General features: G+C 39.4%; 1 protein-coding gene across 26 annotated transcripts in view; it reads left to right on the forward strand.

Annotated features, from left to right (window-relative positions):
- SIPA1L1 (signal induced proliferation associated 1 like 1) overlaps positions 1-21950 on the forward strand; it is a 377379-nt gene that overhangs the window by 276859 nt on the left and 78570 nt on the right. For all 26 annotated transcript variants that reach the window (XM_072839140.1, XM_072839145.1, XM_072839153.1 and 23 more), the window contains 4 exons: positions 1348-1451; positions 4518-4675; positions 18837-19410; positions 20040-20314. In XM_072839140.1, coding sequence (XP_072695241.1) covers positions 1348-1451; positions 4518-4675; positions 18837-19410; positions 20040-20314 — 1111 coding nt within the window. The remainder of the gene's footprint in view (positions 1-1347; positions 1452-4517; positions 4676-18836; positions 19411-20039; positions 20315-21950) is intronic.

Raw genomic sequence — 21950 nt, forward strand, 5'->3', positions numbered from 1 at the left:
GGTACATATTTTTTCAATTTTTGAAGTGTAATCTATGCTTTATTTCACTTTTAGCTTGCTTTTAACCCTTTGCATCTAATGTCAGCTTTAAAAATTAAGATCTCCAAGAAGCTTGAGGTTGAAACACCAGGCCCTTGAACATTTTTACAAGTCTTTGTGCAAGCCACCATTGTGGTCTATTCTTGGAGCAGTGCCTAAGGGCAGTGGAGCTACTGCATTACAGTCACCCTGGGGGTGTTTATTAAAATAGATTCCTCTGCCCAGCCCCAGACCCACTGGGGGTGGTGCATGGGAATCTGCCTTTAAACCAGTTCTCCAGATGCCACTGTGCATACTAAATTTGAGAACAACTGCCTCATGGTGTATGCCAGGGGCTTTGTCTTGGAGCTTCTCTAAAATGCAGGAAACTGTTCTGGTCCTCAACGGTATGGTTGATGGAGGCTTCAGTTTACCCAGAATGAACGCACTTCTGTCATTTTGCAGCCTATTAAGTCCAGTGCCTTTAAGACTAGAGGTAGTACTCCCTTTCGTTTGGACACTTAATAATTCCCTTCTCTGGTGTCCAGTGGTTTGTGGCCAATTGGTTTGTTAATGATCAAGTGGGTAGAGGTTGCTGTTTAAGAAAGGTGAGAGCAGAGCACAGTCTTAAAACATTGTTGGACATTGCTCTAATATCTTTGTTATTCAGTGTTACAGTCTTGTTAAATTTTGTTTCTTAAGAACAAAACATTTCTCTTAAAAGTATTGGAAAAGATGTCCTTCTTCTGATGTCTGTGGACAGAATTTAGGGGTGTATAAACTTGGATGGGAAATAATTTTACATTTATTTTCACTGACCCCCTAATTAAAATTTAACACTTCCTTCAGTTTTGAATGTAGGCAGCCAACTACAGTTGTGTAAGTTCTACCTATGATTTTATTGCAGGCAGAAAGTGAAGATATTTTCATACTGTATTTTTCTTGGAGATCCTTCAAAATATTGCTTATGTACATCACTACTTCAAAATCATAGTGGTTATTATTAAATCAATTGCTAAAACTTGTTATAGAAATCTAACATCATATTTTAAAATTATTTTTGCTATTTTACAGTATAATGGAGTTCTATTGAAAACATATATATTATACATTTACAAATATTATTCTGAGAAGGTATCTTCACTAGACTACCAAAGAAAATCAGATACAAAAAGTGGGCGAGAACACCAATGCTAGATCTTATCTAACATCTTTTCATTCTAAACCATTTCCCCCTTTTTTTTTTTTTGAGATATTTTCCTTAAGTGAACTATTTTTCCTATTCTTATAGTCATCTCATCATTATATATATACTTTTTTTTACTGTAGCTGACTCCACTGGAACTCATTCTCTGTATACAACATATAAAGACTATGAAATTATGTTCCATGTTTCCACCATGCTGCCATACACACCTAACAACAAGCAACAGGTAAGAGATCCTGGTGTTGTCTGTGTTTCTTCGCCCTTGTTCATTTCCCCCAGAAGCCTAAGTGGCAAGTTTGTAAAATCTTAAACCAGAATTTAATGTTGCACCTGTCACCGCGGCAGGAAGCTTTGTACTTTGCGGAAATAACGAATAGCAAATGAGCTGAAAACAAATGAAGAGACACAAATTCTAGGTTAACAGCCAGCTGGATGGCTTTGTGAATTAATCATTTGCTTTTCACCCACGAGGATTGAAGTTTTCATGGAATCTGAAGAGAACAAGTTGAAATCATGGTGATTAGGTGACCCTGCAGGGTTGCAGAGAACAAGTATGAGTGGGTGAAATTCCATCTCAAGAGGCTAGGGTACAAAACAGGAAAGTACTGATGTGTCATTTCAGTTTTCAAAGGAGTTCTGGTATACTAACTTGGAGAAAAACCAAAATAAATGTCAATGGGCTTTCAGAAAAAGGTTTTTTCTTAATGTTTGTCTGGAGACAGCAAAGAACATAAAAAATGTTGATTGCCTTTGTGTACATCACAGAGTTTCTTTTAAGAGGATCTAAAAGCACAATGCCTATCACTAAAATGTGGTCATTGACATAGTAAATGAAGAAAACTTAAAGTGGCAGATTGTTACAGAGCAAAATAGAAACGTGTACTATTGTTTTAGAAAGTATGTGGTAGTTGCTGTTTTTAAAAAAACATTTCAGAATAAATGATACCAAACTGACATTTAAAAGAGCCAGAGAACTAACAGCTTCTCCTTTCAATAGCAGTTATAAACACAAGTGGTCCAGTATTACTTCTGACCCTAAAATGGATATAGATTTTGTTATTGTCAACTGTTGTGCTAACAGAACACAGGCCAGCTGCAGAATGAATCACATCCTCTTTCCCAGAATTTAACCAAACACTGATCTAATCTAACACTTCATCACTGCAGGTTTGATTAAATCACAAATCTAGGTAACAAAATTTTGCCTCTTATGATTACCACAGTAATCAAAAATAGGAAGCAAAGCAGTGAATCAGTCACAAATCTGAAATAAACCTATTTAAGATAAATTCTATGATCTGGAATTTGTTGACAATTTTCTATGCAAATTCCAAGTTCTAGATTATCCAGAGAGGAAAACATCATGCTAAGAAAAAATATGTTTTTCTTATTCTGATTGGTAAGTAGACAAAAAATTTCAGAACATTGACAAATGATCTTTAAAGGATCCTTTTTTTTTTTTTAATTTTTTATTTATTTTATGATAGTCACACACAGAGAGAGAGAGAGGCAGAGACATAGGCAGAAGGAGAAGCAGGCTCCATGCACCAGGAGCCCGATGTGGGATTCGATCCCGGGTCTCCAGGATCACGCCCTGGGCCAAAGGCAGGCGCTAAACCGCTGCGCCACCCAGGGATCCCTAAAGGATCCTTTAAAGGATTATTCTTTCTACCTGATTACTCAGAGAAAGTATGATATATGTAGTTAACAAGATTCAATTACTTGTTTATTTCTCCTAAATGAGTTGAAGGGTGTTGAGCAGCATAAGTTGGCATTTAAATGGACAGCTATTTAAATTAGTTAATTTGGAGGCCCACTCAAGGCAAAAGTGTTTTTATGGTCCTAAATCAGAGTGAAGAAATAATTTGTACTGTTGCATATTAAGAGATTTTAGTTCTCTAGCTAGGGAATTTATTTCTTCTACATAGATCACTTTATGCTTGGGGGGGAAAAAAACCAGAAAGAACATATCTTTTAAAATCTGTGGCAAGAATTTGTTTATAGATACTGTCTTTCATTATAGATAATGTGAGATGGGTAAATGGATTTATTTCTATTTGGGTCCTTTATTAAGACCTTAGTGTTACATGTCAATCAATGTTTGAAGAAAGAACGACATTGCATCAAAAAGGCAATGAAATCATCTATGCAGGAATGACATGATACATAGACCAATTGATTTTGTTGTTGTGTCCAAGATCTTGAGTAGATTAATAATGTTTAATAATGGGCATATTCTGTATAGCAATCAGTACAGACCTTTATTTCTGTAACATCCAATAATATATCATGTTTAGAAATGAAAGTAAATGGCCTCATTAGAAGATAATTTGGGATGCTTTGAAATTCCTAAGGTTAAAAAGTACATTTCTGGAACATTCTAACTCCCAATTCTCAACCCTAATCTAAAAGGCTATTGTTTCTCCCAGCCGGCAGCCAATATTAGATCATTGATTTTACTGGTATGTAATTTGTGTAAGTTAAAGTTGCTGGAAAATTAAGAAAAAAAGTTTTATAAATGTAAGCTTATGCCTAACAGAGTTGATATCAATGGTATATTTCATTATTTTTCTCCTTATTAGAGGCTCTATATTAATAAATATGAGAAATACAAATTTTGTTCAACTTTATTTCACACTACTGAATTAAACTATCTAATAAACCCCTCTTGGCCTAGCCTGACTTGGGTTCCCTGAATTTGAAAGCCACCTTTCCAAAACACCATTAGCATTAAATGTGAAACAGAAGGTGGTCTTAAGCAGCTTTCATTGTAATTAAAAAAGTGATTTAAACTTGTAATTTAACCTGCTTTAAGGAATATTAGTAATTTCTGCATTCCCAGCTGGTGACACAACAAACATGTTCGAAAACACCTTAGCCACATTTCTTTAAATGAAGTGAATTAAAGCAGAACATAAATTGCATTGTAATTACTTCAGCCATTCTCTTTTCTAAAAAATCTTCCCTATGGCAAGTTTCTTTCTTATGTGAAAATGGAACAAAACTGTTGTTATGGAAACTGAGACTTTGGAGAGGCTAGAACTTGGCATAATATGCCAGATATTGGTTTGCTCCTGAACGGGCTCTATATTTTATGCAAATTTCAGAATACTCATTTCTATATTCTTCCTGGGAGGAAATAAGACAGGCTAAAATATTGACAGCAACTGTGGAGATTGCCTACCTTAATATGGCCTGATTAATAATGAATGTTTTAAATACAGTTACATAAGGGAATTGAGGAAAATGCAGAGTGTTGTCATTTATGGTGTTTGCTTATTTTTTGTTTTAGCTCCTACGGAAGCGACATATTGGAAATGATATTGTAACAATTGTTTTCCAAGAGCCAGGAGCACAGCCATTCAGCCCAAAAAACATCCGATCCCACTTCCAGCACGTTTTCGTCATCGTGAGGGTTCACAACCCCTGCACAGACGGTGTCTGTTACAGGTACTGGCACAGCAGCAGTAGCTGCATGGGTGTTGGCCGGTGGTCACACAGAGGGCCCCATCCAATTCTTTCTGAAGTGTCAGTGGGAAGCTATTACTATTTATTTTTGTCTTTAAACTGTGCGTGTAGATGGCCAAATTCACACAATGACGTAACCTGACGGCACTGACATTGCCCAGACACGTTGGTTAGACACCTGCTATTTCCATTTGCACCTCCTCCTTAGGTGGTGTCCTTCATCCATACCATCTGGTCACCAACTAATTACTCACACTGCTAATTATATTTAGCTTTTGGTGTGGCAAGAGCAGAGAAGAATGATCATAATAAGTAGAAAAGTTTTGTTTTGTTTTAATTATTATTATTGAAAAAGCTCAAATCCTTGCTTAGGACTGATGGGATTCACTCTAACATTTCTGACTGCAATCTTTGAGGCGTTTCTATTCTTTAGTAAGCCTCTGGTAAAATTATTTTCATGTTGCTTGTTCACCTAGTCTCATGAGTATCAGAATTCAGGCATCTGTCTGCAAGAGGCCTTTGGGTGTTGACAAGGATAAGGACCTGAATTGCTGGGTTGACATGGACATAGTACCACGAAGACGTGTAGGGCTATTCTAGCATTAGTAAGATGTTTCTAATATGAATCTGTCCTTTTAAAATACAGAATTTTGTCCTGTCTTTCCATCCCTAAAATTCGGGAGATTGGACTTTGTTAATGTTGGATATTTGCTTTTGAATTAGTATAGCCACCTACACAAAAAGTGGCCAACACAGACTGATAATTGGTTTGTTGTGAGATCCACAACTGTCTAATTCTGGGTGTCAGTGTGGGTTAATTACAGGAGTTGAACAAGTGGGTTCAGGGAACAAAACAAATAATAAAGGATGCTCTGGACTACTGCGAACTGTCACCTTCCCTGCACATCCTACGAGAACTATGTATGTTGGCCTCCTCTGATAAGCCTAGCACTAATTCTAGGCACTTTACCTGGGCTACCTCATTTGATTTTTAAAACCCATACATTTGGTACTGTTTCTAAAAATCCCCATTTTAAGATGAAGTTTAAGCCATGGGGACAGATAACTTGTCTGTAGTTAGCTGGTATCAGGTAGTTTATTTATTTGACAGAGAGACAGAGAGAGAGGGAGCACATAAGTAGGCAGAGCAGCAGGTAGAGGGAGAGGGAGGAGCAGGCTCCCTGCCCAGCGAGGAGCCCAACATGGAGCTCAATCCCAGGACTCTAGGATCATGGCCTGAGCCGAAGGCAGACATTTAACTGAGCCACCCAGGTGTCCTGGTATTGGGTAGTTTAGATTGTAATATACTAAATCTGGTTCCAGATTTAGTGGAACCACCAGGACTTGGCCCCTTCACTGGTTCTAGAGCCTAGCCCCTCACAAGGTCTGTGAAGCATGGATCTGTACTGCCCTTGCTGCTGACACACAAGCTATCCCAGAACTCTAGGCTAAGAGGTGGAAACTCTAACAAAAGAGACCTGGATCTGCAGCCTCTTAGAATATGGTCTCTGGAAGCTGCTTTATTTAGGTATAAAATGACAGACTAAGTGCAGAACTTTTAACTGGGAGGGATGGCTATTGCATTCAGAAAATACCCCAAGCAATTGAAACATCCTCTGTACTGGATTCATGCAAAGGAGTTCATACAACTTTGATAGAAAGCTAATCCCTTTTTGATTGGTCACTATGAAGTTTGGGAGTAGAAAGCTATACAGTTTGTTTTACAGAGAGATTCTGTCTAAATAAAATGCTGTTCAACAGAAATGTAATGTAAGCCATATATTTTATATTTTTGATAGCCATATTTTTAAAATAACAAGAAATAGGTAAAATTAATTTTAGCAGTATGTTTTTGACCCAATAATACATTTTATTTACCTGCTGTATCCAAATCTTATTATTTCAAAAGGTGATTTTTAAGTTTTAAAGATTATTGACCTATTTTACTTATTTTGGGACTAAGATTTTGAAATCTGGAGTATGCTTTAGACTTGGAGCTCATCAGGATGCTTGATTTTCTTTTTTTTTTCTTTTTTTTTTTTATTATTTATTTATTTTTTATTGGTGTTCAATTTACTAACATACAGAATAACACCCAGTGCCCGTCACCCATTCACTCCCACCCCCCGCCCTCCTCCCCTTCTACCACCCCTAGTTCGTTTCCCAGAGTTAGCAGTCTTTATGTTCTGTCTCCCTTTCTGATATTTCCCACACATTTCTTCTCCCTTCCCTTATTTTCCCTTTCACTATTATTTATATTCCCCAAATGAATGAGAACATATAATGTTTGTCCTTCTCCAATTGACTTACTTCACTCAGCATAATACCCTCCAGTTCCATCCACGTTGAAGCAAATGGTGGGTATTTGTCATTTCTAATAGCTGAGTAATATTCCATTGTATACATAAACCACATCTTCTTTATCCATTCATCTTTCGTTGGACACCGAGGCTCCTTCCACAGTTTGGCTATCGTGGCCATTGCTGCTAGAAACATCGGGGTGCAGGTGTCCCGGCGTTTCATTGCATTTGTATCTTTGGGGTAAATCCCCAACAGTGCAATTGCTGGGTCGTAGGGCAGGTATATTTTTAACTGTTTGAGGAACCTCCACACAGTTTTCCAGAGTGGCTGCACCAGTTCACATTCCCACCAACAGTGTAAGAGGGTTCCCTTTTCTCCACATCCTCTCCAACATTTGTTGTTTCCTGCCTTGTTAATTTTTCCCATTCTCACTGGTGTGAGGTGGTATCTCATTGTGGTTTTGATTTGTATTTCCCTGATGGCAAGTGATGCAGAGCATTTTCTCATGTGCATGTTGGCCATGTCTATGTCTTCTTCTGTGAGATTTCTGTTCATGTCTTTTGCCCATTTCATGATTGGATTGTTTGTTTCTTTGGTGTTGAGTTTAATAAGTTCTTTATAGATCTTGGAAACTAGCCCTTTATCTGATATGTCATTTGCAAATATCTTCTCCCATTCTGTAGGTTGTCTTTTAGTTTTGTTGACTGTATCCTTTGCTGTGCAAAAGCTTCTTATCTTGATGAAGTCCCAATAGTTCATTTTTGCTTTTGTTTCTTTTGCCTTCGTGGATGTATCTTGCAAGAAGTTACTATGGCCGAGTTCAAAAAGGGTGTTGCCTGTGTTCTTCTCTAGGATTTTGATGGAATCTTGTCTCACATTTAGATCTTTCATCCATTTTGAGTTTATCTTTGTGTATGGTGAAAGAGAGTGGTCTAGTTTCATTCTTCTGCATGTGGATGTCCAATTTTCCCAGCACCATTTATTGAAGAGACTGTCTTTCTTCCAATGGATAGTCTTTCCTCCTTTATCGAATATTAGTTGCCCATAAAGTTCAGGGTCCACTTCTGGATTCTCTATTCTGTTCCACTGATCTATGTGTCTGTTTTTGTGCCAGTACCACACTGTCTTGATGACCACAGCTTTGTAGTACAACCTGAAATCTGGCATTGTGATGCCCCCAGATATGGTTTTCTTTTTTAAAATTCCCCTGGCTATTCGGGGTCTTTTCTGATTCCACACAAATCTTAAAATAATTTGTTCTAACTCTCTGAAGAAAGTCCATGGTATTTTGATAGGGATTGCATTAAACGTGTATATTGCCCTGGGTAACATTGACATTTTCACAATATTGATTCTGCCAATCCATGAGCATGGAATATTTTTCCATCTCTTTGTGTCTTCCTCAATTTCTTTCAGAAGTGTTCTATAGTTTTGAGGGTATAGATCCTTTACATCTTTGGTTAGGTTTATTCCTAGGTATCTTATGCTTTTGGGTGCAATTGTAAATGGGATTGACTCCTTAATTTCTCTTTCTTCAGTCTCATTGTTAGTGTATAGAAATGCCACTGACTTCTGGGCATTGATTTTGTATCCTGCCACGCTACCGAATTGCTGTATGAGTTCTAGCAATCTTGGGGTGGAGACTTTTGGGTTTTGTATGTAGAGTATCATGTCATCGGTGAAGAGGGAGAGTTTGACTTCTTCTTTGCCAATTTGAATGCCTTTAATGTCTTTTTGTTGTCTGATTGCTGAGGCTAGGACTTCCAGTACTATGTTGAATAGCAGTGGTGAGAGTGGACATCCCTGTCTTGTTCCTGATCTTAGGGGAAAGGCTCCCAGTGCTTCCCCATTGAGAATGATATTTGCTGTGGGCTTTTCATAGATGGCTTTTAAGATGTCAAGGAATGTTCCCTCTATCCCTACACTCTGAAGAGTTTTGATCAGGAATGGATGCTGTATTTTGTCAAATGCTTTCTCTGCATCCAATGAGAGGATCATATGGTTCTTGGTTTTTCTCTTGCTGATATGATGAATCACATTGATTGTTTTACGGGTGTTGAACCAGCCTTGTGTCCCAGGGATAAATCCTACTTGGTCATGGTGAATAATTTTCTTAATGTACTGTTGGATCCTATTGGCCAGTATCTTGTTGAGAATTTTTGCATCCATGTTCATCAGGGATATTGGTCTGTAATTCTCCTTTTTGGCGGGGTCTTTGTCTGGCTTTGGAATTAAGGTGATGCTGGCTTCATAGAACGAATTTGGAAGTACTCCATCTCTTTCTATCTTTCCAAACAGCTTTAGGAGAATAGGTATGATTTCTTCTTTAAACGTTTGATAAAATTCTCCTGGGAAGCCATCTGGCCCTGGACTCTTGTGTCTTGGGAGGTTTTTGATGACTGCTTCAATTTCCTCCCTGGTTATTGGCCTGTTCAGGTTTTCTATTTCTTCCTGTTCCAGTTTTGGTAGTTTGTGGCTTTCCAGGAATGCGTCCATTTCTTCTAGATTGCCTAATTTATTGGCGTATAGCTGTTCATAATAGGTTTTTAAAATCGTTTGTATTTCCTTGGTGTTGGTAGTGATCTCTCCTTTCTCATTCATGATTTTATTAATTTGAGTCTTCTCTCTCTTCTTTTTAATAAGGCTGGCTAATGGTTTATCTATCTTATTAATTCTTTCAAAGAACCAACTCCTGGTTCTGTTGATCTGTTCCACAGTTCTTCTGGTCTCGATTTCGTTGAGTTCTGCTCGAATCTTTATTAGCTCCCTTCTTCTCTTGGGTGTAGGATCTATTTGCTGTTTTTTCTCTAGCTCCTTTATGTGTAAGGTTAGCTTTTGTATTTGAGTTCTTTCCAGTTTTTGAATGGATGCTTGTATTGCGATGTATTTCCCCCTTAGGACTGCTTTTGCTGCATCCCAAAGATTTTGAACGGTTGTATCTTCATTCTCGTTAGTTTCCATGAATCTTTTTAATTCTTCCTTAATTTCCTGGTTGACCCTTTTATCTTTTAGCAGGATGGTCCTTAACCTCCATGTGTTTGAGGTCCTTCCAAACTTCTTGTTGTGATTTAGTTCTAATTTCAAGGCATTATGGTCCGAGAATATGCAGGGGACAATCCCAATCTTTTGGTATCGGTTCAGACCCGATTTGTGACCCAATATGTGGTCTATTCTGGAGAAAGTTCCATGTGCGCTTGAGAAGAATGTGTATTCAGTTGAGTTTGGATGTAAAGTTCTGTAGATATCTGTGAAATCCATCTGGTCCAGTGTATCATTTAAAGCTCTCGTTTCTTTGGAGATGTTTTGCTTAGAAGACCTATCGAGTATAGAAAGAGCTAGATTGAAGTCACCAAGTATAAGTGTATTATTATCTAAGTATTTCTTCACTTTGGTTAATAATCGATTTATATATTTGGCAGCTCCCACATTTGGAGCATATATATTGAGGATTGTTAAGTCCTCTTGTTGAATAGATCCTTTAAGTATGATATAGTGTCCCTCTTCATCTCTCACTACAGTCTTTGGGGTAAATTTTAGTTTATCTGATATAAGGATGGCTACCCCTGCTTTCTTTTGAGGACCATTCGAATGGTAAATGGTTCTCCAACCTTTTATTTTCAGGCTGTAGGTGTCCTTCTGTCTAAAATGAGTCTCTTGTAGACAGCAAATAGATGGGTCCTGCTTTTTTATCCAGTCTGAAACCCTGCGCCTTTTGATGGGGTCATTAAGCCCGTTCACATTCAGAGTTACTATTGAGAGATATGAGTTTAGTGTCATCATGATATCTATTCAGTCTTTGTTTTTGTGGACTGTTCCACTGAACTTCTTCTTAAAGGGGAATTTTAAGAGGCCCCCTTAAAATTTCTTGCAGAGCTGGTTTGGAGGTCACATATTCTTTTAGTTGCTGCCTGTCTTGGAAGCTCTTTATCTCTCCTTCCATTTTGAATGAGAGCCTTGCTGGATAAAGTATTCTTGGTTGCATGTTCTTTTCATTTAGGACCCTGAATATATCCTGCCAGCCCTTTCTGGCCTGCCAGGTCTCTGTGGAGAGGTCTGCTGTTACCCTAATACTCCTCCCCATAAAAGTCAGGGATTTCTTGTCTCTTGCTGCTTTAAGGATCTTCTCCTTATCTTTGGAATTTGCAAGCTTCACAATTAAATGTCGAGGTGTTGAACGGTTTTTATTGATTTTAGGGGGGGATCTCTCTATTTCCTGGATCTGAATGCCTGTTTCCCTTCCCAGATTAGGAAAGTTTTCAGCTAGAATTTGTTCAAATACATATTCTGGCCCTCTGTCCCTTTCGGCGCCCTCGGGAAGGATGCTTGATTTTCATTGGAAATAACCTGTGTTTAGATTTCAGAGAATTTGCAACTGGCAAAGTAGATTCATATGCTCAGAATGTTCCAAACATGCTTTTTCAAAGCTTTGGAATAACTGAATTGTCACTTTTAAAATTATAATGTGATTTAATATTCCTTGGTCATTTAAAAAAAAAAAAAAAAAAACCCTTGGTCATAATTTGGAGTGCTCAGTAGCCTACATGTGGCCAGTGCAAGTCTAAATAGAGTAATCAGGAGGAAATATCTCTTAACCTTCTTCAACACTTTGCTAGATGAGGAATTGATGTCTGTCTTACTCTTTAAACCCCACCCCTTACTTCAGTCTTGAAAATCATGCTTTTTGTAGTCTCTTTTATTTTATTTATTTACTTACTTATTTATTTATTTGGGAGAGAAAGAGAGTGAGCATAAGTAGGGAGAGTAGTGGGTTGGGGAGAGAAGCAGGTTTCCTCCTCAACAGGGAGCCTGACATGGGGCTTGATCCCATGACTCTGATATCACCACCCAAGCCAAAGGCAGATGTTTAACCAACTGAGTCACCCAGGCACCCCTACTGTCTCTCTTATTTTTAATCTGTTGCCTGAAGAGCCCATCTTCTTAATCCCACCATGCGATATGATGTTGGACCCTTTATGGGAGGACACTGAACACCCCAGTTCAGGCCACGTGAGCTAGCCTGGGATTTCCTAGTTGCCAAACTTGTTTGAAGACCCAACATGCAGTTAAATTCACATATAAACTGTGAATTTGGGCCTTTTTTAAAATCCAAGAGAACGTATCAATTTGTAACGTCAAATCACAAGAAACTAAAGTAGTGATCTTTTCTTCTTGTAAACTTGTGGTGTATTAATTGTTCTCATGTTTCCTGGGGTGTGTGGTAATGTTAGGAGATGTTTAAAGTCCCTGAAAAGATAAGGCAACTCTCTTGTAGTTAATGCATGGGGGAAAGTGTGTAAAGGGGATTCGTGTTCTCGTGAAAATAAACCTATTATGGGGGGCCAAGGTGGCTCAGTCGTTTAAGCAGCTGACTCTTGACTTCAGCTCAGGTCATGATCTCAGGGCCCGGGGATCAAGCCCTGTGTTGGGCTCCACACTCAGCGAGAAGTCAGCTTGAGGATTCTTTTTCTTCCTCTCTGTCTGTCCCTCCCCTGGTGCATGTGTGTGCACACACTCTTTCTCCTATAATCTTTAGAAAAAAAACAAAAAGAAGGGACACCTGGGTGGCTCAGCATTTGAGTGTCTGCCTTCTGCTCAGGTCATGGTCCCAGGGTCCTGGATCAAGTCCCACATCAGGCTCCCTGTAGGGAGCCTGCTTCTCCCTCTGCCTATGTCTCTGCCCCTGTCTGTGTGTCTCTCATGAATAAATAAATAAAATCCTTTTAAAAAAAAAAGAAAAATATATTATGAAGCAGAATAGAAAATTTATATCAATTTTAAGATAAAACATAAGTGTTTCAAAGAGTTTCCGTACCTGTGAGTTTTTCTCCTACCCCAGCCACTCCCCAAACTACTAGGGATATGAATTTATGGGCCTCTTTTATTAGAGGTACTTTGGTAGAAAAGCTTAGAACTGCACTGATTTATAATAAATTCGATTTAAATGCAATTTAACTATATCCCTCAAAGAGTTAGTAATTCAGATACTTTTTATCATGGAAAATCTCATTTCAAACTTTCTCCCCTGAGAACATTCACATTTATTTATTGACATCTATCTGGTGCCTGTAATGAGGAAAGTGCAAAAGTTGTTTCCTCAAAGGAGCTTCTTGCTGTAATCGGGTAGAAAAGTGTAGGGTCAGTACAGGTTAAAGAAGTTACAGGGAACATTTAACTGAGAAAATGGGGTTTGGCGTGTTTTAAAGCACAGATGGATGAAATTCGGTGGGAGAAAGAGAACTAATTCTGGGAGTGGCCAGCATTATACAGAAGTTTAGACACAGGAAGGAAGGTGGAAGGTATAGTGAAAAGGCTGCTGTTGTAGATGGGGTTACCAGGCAGCAGAGGCCCTTGGAATGCTAGGCCATCTAGTAGCATGGTATAAATAGAGTTTTAAGGAAATACACCCAGTGTCACCATGTAAGATCTTTTGTATGCAAAAAGGCAAATTTGGAGCTTATTGTTGTTCATTTATTTTTTGCCAGTTTTTTTACAGCCTTTATTGTATATGTGCTAGGCATTATTCTAGGTCCTGGGATGCAGCAGGTGAACAAAGAGAAAAATCCCTGTGGTAGATGTAAAGAAGAGGTCCTGAAATAGTGGGTGTTATTTCCCTGAATACTGAAAAGTTTGTAACAGGAAAAACTGACTATTTCAAACTAATTCCAGAGGTCAGTTAACTTTGAACAGTAGACAGAGCCAAGAACTCAGAAATTAATCACTAACTCTGTACTATGCCCATACCTGATGAGAGAATCCTCCAGTTTCTTCATTTTATTAGGTATCATTACACTGAGCTTAATTGTCTGGTCCCGGTTGATAGAGCAGATTAAAAACAACAAATCAAAAAGATGAGGAACTATTCAGTGGCAAGGATATGCTGAAAACATCAATAAGTGATTACTGATAAGAGAAATGCAGAAAAACTCTTCACGTCAATGATACAAAGCCAATCAATAAGCATAGCAGTCTGGGGTCATTTAGTTTGGGAGCAAAGGACCAGATATACTTCATTCACACCTCAGGGCCTCACTCTGTAAAAACTCAGTGTAAAATTTTTTTCAACATTTTTTAGCAACCAGTGAATTAGGAGATCTAGGCATTGATCTTCAGAGAAGGCAGATATCACAAAAAGAGACAAACGTGTCTCATAATGGAAGGACACAACCCCACTTATGAATTAGTCTTGTTCCCTGCCTCCCCCAGCATGCTGAACCTGAGTCTAACCAAACTTCTTGGAGAAGCCAGTTTACAGGAAATACAAAAGACAGAAGAACATGCCTGTATTCAGCAAAATTCAGATACCCCACAACAAACAGCCCAATTTCCTCAACACATAAATGCAAGAAGTAAAAGGGAAAGTGAAAGAAGTGGAGAAGAATTAACAGAATAAAAAAAAATTAAGATATGATTAATTGAAATATGTGGGTCTTATTTGGATCCATTTTAGATAAAAAGACTTAAAATTTTAGGACCTCTTCAACAACTGAAAATTGGAACATTGACTCACTATCTGACAAAATTGAAGAATTACTGTTAATTTTAAAACTAGTATAATAATAGGTGGTTATAATAATAACCTGAGTCTTCAGGTGTTAAACTGTGGTCAGTAACTACATTTAGAAAGGTAGAAATGTATGTTTCTCCTCTCAGAAAGATTTTCATATTCAGAGGTTAAAATATAATGAATGTTGAAAGGAGGTAGTATGATATAGTGCAGAAAGCACTTGGAACCAGACCAGATTGTTAAACCTCTCAGATCTTAAATTTCCTTTTTCTGCAGTGGATGGTTGCTTGACATCTACTTAAAATCCCATAAGTAAAGTATCTGGTGTAGGCTGGGACTGTGGTGTGTGCATATGAAATGTGCATGCCCTTCTCTTCTTGATTAAAAATAAATAAATATGCAAGCTTCAGCTAGGAAGAAAAAATCCAAGTGGGTCAAGTGGTAGACATTTCTTTTAGAAAGACTCTTCTAGGCCTAATCAGCATCCTTATTGTCCAGTGTAGCTGACCTTTTTTAAGAAAAAAATCTGAATATGTTACTCCCGCTGCTCAAAGCCATTTTGGAGAGGTTCAGACACTCTAGCGTACAGTCTACTGCATAAGGTCCTTTGGGTCTGGCCTTCCCACTCTGAGCCTCCACTGGGGCCTCTGCCAATTCTCCTCCCCACCCCTACCCCTGGAGCTGTGTGGAACTACTTACAGTTCCCAGAACATACTGTGCTCTGCCCCTCTTCTCTGCACATGCTGCTGCTCTCCAAGCAGGAATGCCTCGTCTTACACACCTCTGCCCCTCCTTCAGCAGATGAATTCCTGCTTTTCTTTGGGAGGGCTCCCCTGACCTCCCAGGTCTAGGTAAATTGCCTTTCCAAAGTGTTTCCAGTAGCGCTCCACACCTCCCACAAGAGCACTCCGACTTCTGTATGTAGCCCTGCTAGACTTGGAGCTTCTGGAGGGCTGAGCCTCTGACAGTTCATCCTCGATCCTCAGCATGAGCACAGTGCCTGACACATAGGAGGTGCTCAGGGAGCATCAGTGAATGAATATTATTAGAATTCCAGAGCCCCCCAGAGAGGGAATGATGGGCACACATTTATTTCTTCTGCCACTGATCTTTCCTGTCCTTTGCCCAGGTCTGCTTTCTGAGTAAGCTCTCCAAGCTGGCAGTGTGATCCAGCTCCGAGAAGGGGAAAATTTCCCTCTACCATTCTGATGCTGAAGCCCCCTCCTCTAAATTTGGGGTTGGAATTGTTTATTGCCATTTCCATGGTGGTTCAGAAATTCAAACATCATCACCTTCTCACTTTTTTCCATTGAGACTTCTGTTCAGATGTCTCCGGAACAGTCTCATGTATCAACTTGAAATTGGCTTTCAGTGTCGAGATCTGCTACTTTATCTAATGTCTTCTATGCCAGCAAATGCTACAAAGCCCAGCTTAATTGGGGTCTCTTCAGCTGTGTGACACTTGCGGGTCGTACCTTTTTGCAAGCCCCTCAAGAGTGAAAGGTTTAAAAATGTTCCTTCAAAAGGAATAATGTGGTACTATCTTAGAGCACTCTGCTGGCCATCTGCAAGTTCAGATTCCAGTCCAGGCTCTCTATATCAGGCTTTGGGCAAATCACTTTACTTCTCAGAGTCTGTTTCCTGGAGAAGTGAAGATTTCTTACCAGCCATTCAAATGGAAGTTCAAGGCTATGCCATCCATCAGTAAAACAGAACATCTTCCTAGTCTTAAATAGTACTCCCAAGATTTGGGGGACAGGATATCTTTTTGTGTTAAAATGAACTCTGATATTCCTCAGGAGAATGCAAAATCAAGATGACTTTTTAAAATGAAACTCAAGATTTTATTGGCAGAGTTTGAGGAACACTGAATTCACCATGTTCTCTTCCGGTGCTTTCTGTAATTGCTTCAGCCTCTGAGCTTCTGTCTGTGGGATAACTCTCTGCAGTGGAACATCCAATCCTGAGCACTGCTGAGTACATGAGGCATGGCTATGATTGTAAGGAATGTATTATTTCTAAGGTGATACCGTATTGCATATGAGGCTAACACAACTGTGTCCAAGCAGGAGCCCTTCTGAATCTGCTTTTACAAATAGCAAGAACCATTTATAATTAACACATCTTAAGTATCTATATATAGCAAACTGAAGTTCTAGAAAGGCTTCTTATGAGGCAAAAATATTTTTTCTTCTGAGCTGCAGGCAGGCCTTATTATCAGGAGTTTGGAATCTGTGGCATCTAAATCCATGAGCTTTTAACCTTGTAGAAAACCTTGAAGTTAGATTAACCCAAAGCAAGACCTTTCATTTGAAAAAAACATCCCAGGGCATCATCCTCCTCATCTTCTGCAAGGGTTCTATTTCTAATGATGCAAAACTGATTTTAGCATCTGTATCATTTACCTCTCTACTGATGAATCATTGATAATTATATGTTAGGGTTTCAGTTCTTTCCCTCATAGCTCATTCTAGAGGCTTCTAATTATCATTGGGTTTTCAATATATGTTTGTCTAAAGTTCTAGCAGTTAATAAATAGATCTGTAGAAAGCCAGGGTGTTTAAGGGGCAAGTGGATAGTTGGTGCTCCTACTGGCACCCCCTGGTAAGCATTTTCCTCTCATTTGAAAGAAGACTACAGCTGGTTCTTGAGAAAGGATAACAATTTGAAGTGAAATTAGCAAGAGAAGGAATTGCCAATTTAAAAATGGGTGTTTCTGGATCCTTATAGGATTCTTCTTTAGAAAAGCTGGAATATCTGGATTTTAACATCTTTTGCTTGATTTTTTTTTTTAAACGATCAAATTAAAATTATACAGCTGTCAGCATTCAAGCCAGACAGACAGCTCACAATAGACAAGAAGAATTGCCTTTCTAATACTGGTGTAATTAGGCTTCTGTGAATTCTCCTCTCCAGTTAGAAAGTGGAGTTTTGCTTGCCACCTTTCTTGGTCATGAAGCCAACTAGATAGCCTTTTTTTTTTTTTTAATAAATTTGTGAAAACCAACCAATAGGCCATTCCATCGCATCTTCAGACAAAATAGGTAACTTTTGTCCTGGGTTTCCTGATTTTTATTCATGTATCCTATTTTCCTGAGAAATAATCCTTTTTTGAAAACCAAGGCTAAGTATCTTAAACCCTTCCAAAAACAAAACAGAACAAAAAATAGTAATGATATAGAGCTCATCAGTTTATTTGAAAGATATATACACTCTCTGATTATGATTTTTCCATTTTGGAAATTCAGAAAAAGCATTTTGTATTACTTCCCTAATACTTAGTACAATGCATAATGGACTGACTTTTAAAATAATTATATAATTTGAAAAGATGGACATTCAGTCTGTTAAAAACATCATTTCCAGCCCTCTCAAACTTCACTAAGGTCCTAGAATGTGGTCTTAGAACATGACAGAAAACTTACACAACCTTTCTGTTTCCATTTAACTTTTGTTGTTACTGTTTTAGGAAAAACATGATTTTTTTTCCTTTTTGAGATTAAAAATAACAGGTTATTACAGATGCTCGTAAGATCCTTATCTTAGTCCCAGTTTTAGCAATATTATGCAGGAAAAGTGACTGTGGCAAGCTTTCTCAAATCAATCTTGCTTAAAGGAATAGGAAAAGGAAACTATTTCCTCACAGAAAAATTGTCAGAATCATATACCAAAGGTAGAGAATGTGGACCAAAGAATAGCTCAGTCTAAAAATTTGATTTTAAAGCACTGTTGCTATTACTTAAAAATCATAATCATTTTAATATTGCAATTACAATTTTTATTTTAAAATTATGCTTTTTGGTCTGGTTACATAGGCCAACAAATAGTGATTTGTTTAATTTAAAAAAAAATCCATTGCTTTTATGTCATGCATCTTTGGATATTTTCATTATAAGCTGTGTGCACATAGACATTATATTTAAAATGGAGACTACAATTGTGTTCTTAGAAAATCTGTTCTAAAAGGTTATGCTGATTATAGTAACCCCTGCTTAGAAATAATCAGTAGGTATTTAAAGGTAGAATATTACAGTACACTTTTTTTTTTTCATGAAGTATGGTTAGTTTACCACCCATTAATGAGAGGAAAGTTTTTACTGTAAGTTTTTTGGGTTTTTTAAGACTAGAAAAAATTTAATGTTCTATAAATCCTAAATGTGGTTGAATGAAAAGGTGTGCTCATGTTAAATAGAAATATATATTATTTCTTTTGGGACAGTGATAGTTCTTTTCCTCCTGAGGTATACCTTTTTCTTGGAGCAGGTGTTATTTTATTCTCATGTTGTGAGACCAAGAAGGACTGACGCTCCTCTTTTTGCCCTTTGCTTTGTCTCTTAGTGTGGCCGTCACCAGGTCCAGAGACGTGCCTTCCTTTGGACCTCCCATCCCCAAAGGGGTCACTTTCCCTAAGTCAAATGTGTTCAGGGACTTCCTTCTGGCCAAAGTGATTAATGCAGAAAATGCTGCTCATAAATCAGAAAAGTTTCGGGCCATGGCAACTCGGACACGCCAGGAATACCTGAAAGATCTGGCAGAAAAGAATGTCACCAACACCCCTATTGACCCATCTGGCAAGTTCCCATTCATCTCTCTGGCCTCCAAGAAGAAGGAGAAGTCTAAGCCATATCCAGGAGCTGAGCTCAGCAGCATGGGAGCCATTGTGTGGGCTGTCCGGGCCAAAGACTACAACAAGGCCATGGAAATAGACTGCCTGTTAGGGGTCTCCAACGAGTTCATCGTTCTCATCGAGCAGGAAACAAAGAGTGTGGTTTTCAACTGTTCCTGCAGAGACGTGATAGGGTGGACCTCAACTGACGCCAGCCTCAAAGTCTTCTATGAGCGAGGAGAATGTGTTTCGGTGGAGAGTTTAATTAATAGTGAGGATATCAAAGAGATTGTGAAAAGGTTGCAGGTGAGTCTTTTCCTTCCACTTACCCAGTTTCCCTTTCCTAAAGCTTTCAGAACAGACTTTAGAAGCAAGTTACGAAATGGGTGCTGTTTTGTCGGCTCCTCTGAAAACTCCCTTGATGGTATGAAGCAAGCGGAGTCTACGTGACACTCATTCTCCATCATTTTTCAGAAGGAAAAGTAGAACCAGTGGGAGAAGACACATTTGCTGTGCTTTTGTGTTGGAGACCATTTGCATGTGACCTGATCCCACTGCCTTGATGGCTGGTGAGGTAGCCCAGCCAGTCTGCTTTAGCTGTTGAGAGGAATTGTTCGATCGAGCATCTGCTGCCTCGAATTTTTTAAGGGCGAAGCAAGTAGCAGAATACAGCCTCTGTTGGCTGCCAGCTCCCTGTAGGTCTCTGTTAGAGGCTTCCTTGTAAGCTCACTGAAGCCATTGAGTTCTTTGGATGCAACAAGTATGTTCTTTTTGGCCTAATGAATGGGGGTTAGTGAAGGGGAAGTAACCAGACGCTCTTCAGCTGGCAGCAGGGTATTCAGAAATAACCCTGCCTGCGGTGTTTTTCCAGTTCCCTGTCCGCCACTTAACACCCTCTGGCATTAAACCATGATACCTTTTGTTTCCTTGTCCAGTTTGTGTCAAAAGGTTGTGAATCGGTGGAGATGACTCTGCGAAGGAATGGGCTAGGGCAGCTTGGCTTCCATGTCAACTATGAGGGCATCGTGGCAGATGTAGAGCCCTACGGCTACGCCTGGCAGGCGGGGCTGAGGCAGGGCAGCCGGCTGGTAGAGATCTGCAAGGTGGCCGTGGCCACCCTGAGCCACGAGCAGATGATTGATCTCCTGAGAACATCCGTCACAGTCAAGGTCGTCATCATCCCCCCTCACGATGACTGCACCCCACGGAGGTAGGTCTGAGTTGGCAGCTGTGAACCTGGGCATCCGAGGCCGGGTTTGCACACCATGTAGAACGCCTTCCACTGGGCCGGGGGGTAGTGAATCGTGCCAGGTTACATGTGGTGCTCCAAGTTCCATCTGTGGAAAGTCTGACTCGGGACTTAGCTCCCTCTTCGTTTCTTCGTTGTGGCAGCAGCAGCTGGAAAGAGTGAGTGACTTGGACCATCCCCAGGATTTACATCTGTGGGTTTCTAAACTTGCCATTACAGATAGAGAAGGCCAGTAATAGCCATCTTAAATATCTTGTGCCAGTACCTAAGAAACAGTGAGTGCTTAATATTAGGAGACACTCAGCAACACAGACTGTCAGGCTTCTTTCTTTTATGTTCCATGACACTCTTATTCCTTTTTCTTTCCAAAATTCAGAGTGCTGTTTTGACCTCTCCTCTCTGTCTGGAGCCCTGGACGTGACTTAGCAAGCATTTTCTTAACTGCATCTGTGTGTGTTAGGAATTGGCTTCACATGAGCTGGTCCTGCTCGTGATGGTTTGGCTGTTTGGTCCCCAGCCTTTTCGCCAAGGGAAGTCCAGGAGCTCCTGTCCCTCCTAGCTCCTGCCAAGCCAGCAGCACTCTTGAAAATTTAATTTCTCGGTCTCTGGGGAGGTTTCTTGATGGAACAAATTTAATCAACTGTTTCTTTTCTCCTTTGGGCATGTCCATGCTATTTTTACTAGGTATTTTGTTCCCCCCAATAAGTTAATTTGCTTTCAGCCCATTATTTTCCAAGAGTTTCTCTTAAGCTTTGGCAGTTAATTCTTAGGCCTTCTAAAGCCAAGACAACATCCTTAACCTGGTTTCTCCCCCCTAAAAACATGACTTGTCCTACACCTGAGCTCTCACAGATTCATGAACAGTCGATGGTAGATTGTGTAAATAGTTACAGTGGGTTATTTGTGTCCTTTATAAAGTAAGCAGCAATGACAATCTACATGTACTTCAGTTCATCAGACCACCTGTTGCAGACCAGATTGCGCTTGAGGTAGTGTTTCTGAACATTGCTGACTGCCTAGACAGCCCAGAGATGAGGTGCCTCTGTCAGAATATTGTGGACTCCCTTTGTCTAATAGCTTAAACACACATATCCTGCCTTAGTTAACCAGGTGTTTTCTGGTTTCCTGAAGCGCATTACCATTAATGTTTAGGCATTCTGCTGAACTGGGATTCAGGAATGACTCTGGAGGCGGGTCATATAGGTAGTTAGGTCCTTATGACACTCCCCAGCTGCTCTGCACTCATCTTCTGTCTCTTGACCTCTCCTTCACATCATCTACTTGATTGCTTCTAAATAGGCAGCTCTAAACTGGAGAATATAACCAAGCTTTGTAACTTGTCAACCTTAATTACACACAGTACAGAATAAAGACACTGGTCTAAGGACTAAAGGTCCGAGTGAGTCTATGGATAGTGTAGTGCCATCTAGTCTGCTCAGAAGCCTTTCCCCAGTCTTCTAGGCTCCCCAGCTTGTATGGGGTGGGGAGAGAAGGAATAGGTGCCCATGAGTGTTTGTGATGAATGGATGGGGCAACATTACCAACATTGAATTGTGTGTGGTTGTTCCTGGAAAGATGGGTTGGGAGGCCTGGCCCT

Source organism: Canis lupus, chromosome 9, assembly GCF_048164855.1.
Source record: "Canis lupus baileyi chromosome 9, mCanLup2.hap1, whole genome shotgun sequence".
Lineage (NCBI taxonomy): Eukaryota > Metazoa > Chordata > Mammalia > Carnivora > Canidae > Canis > Canis lupus.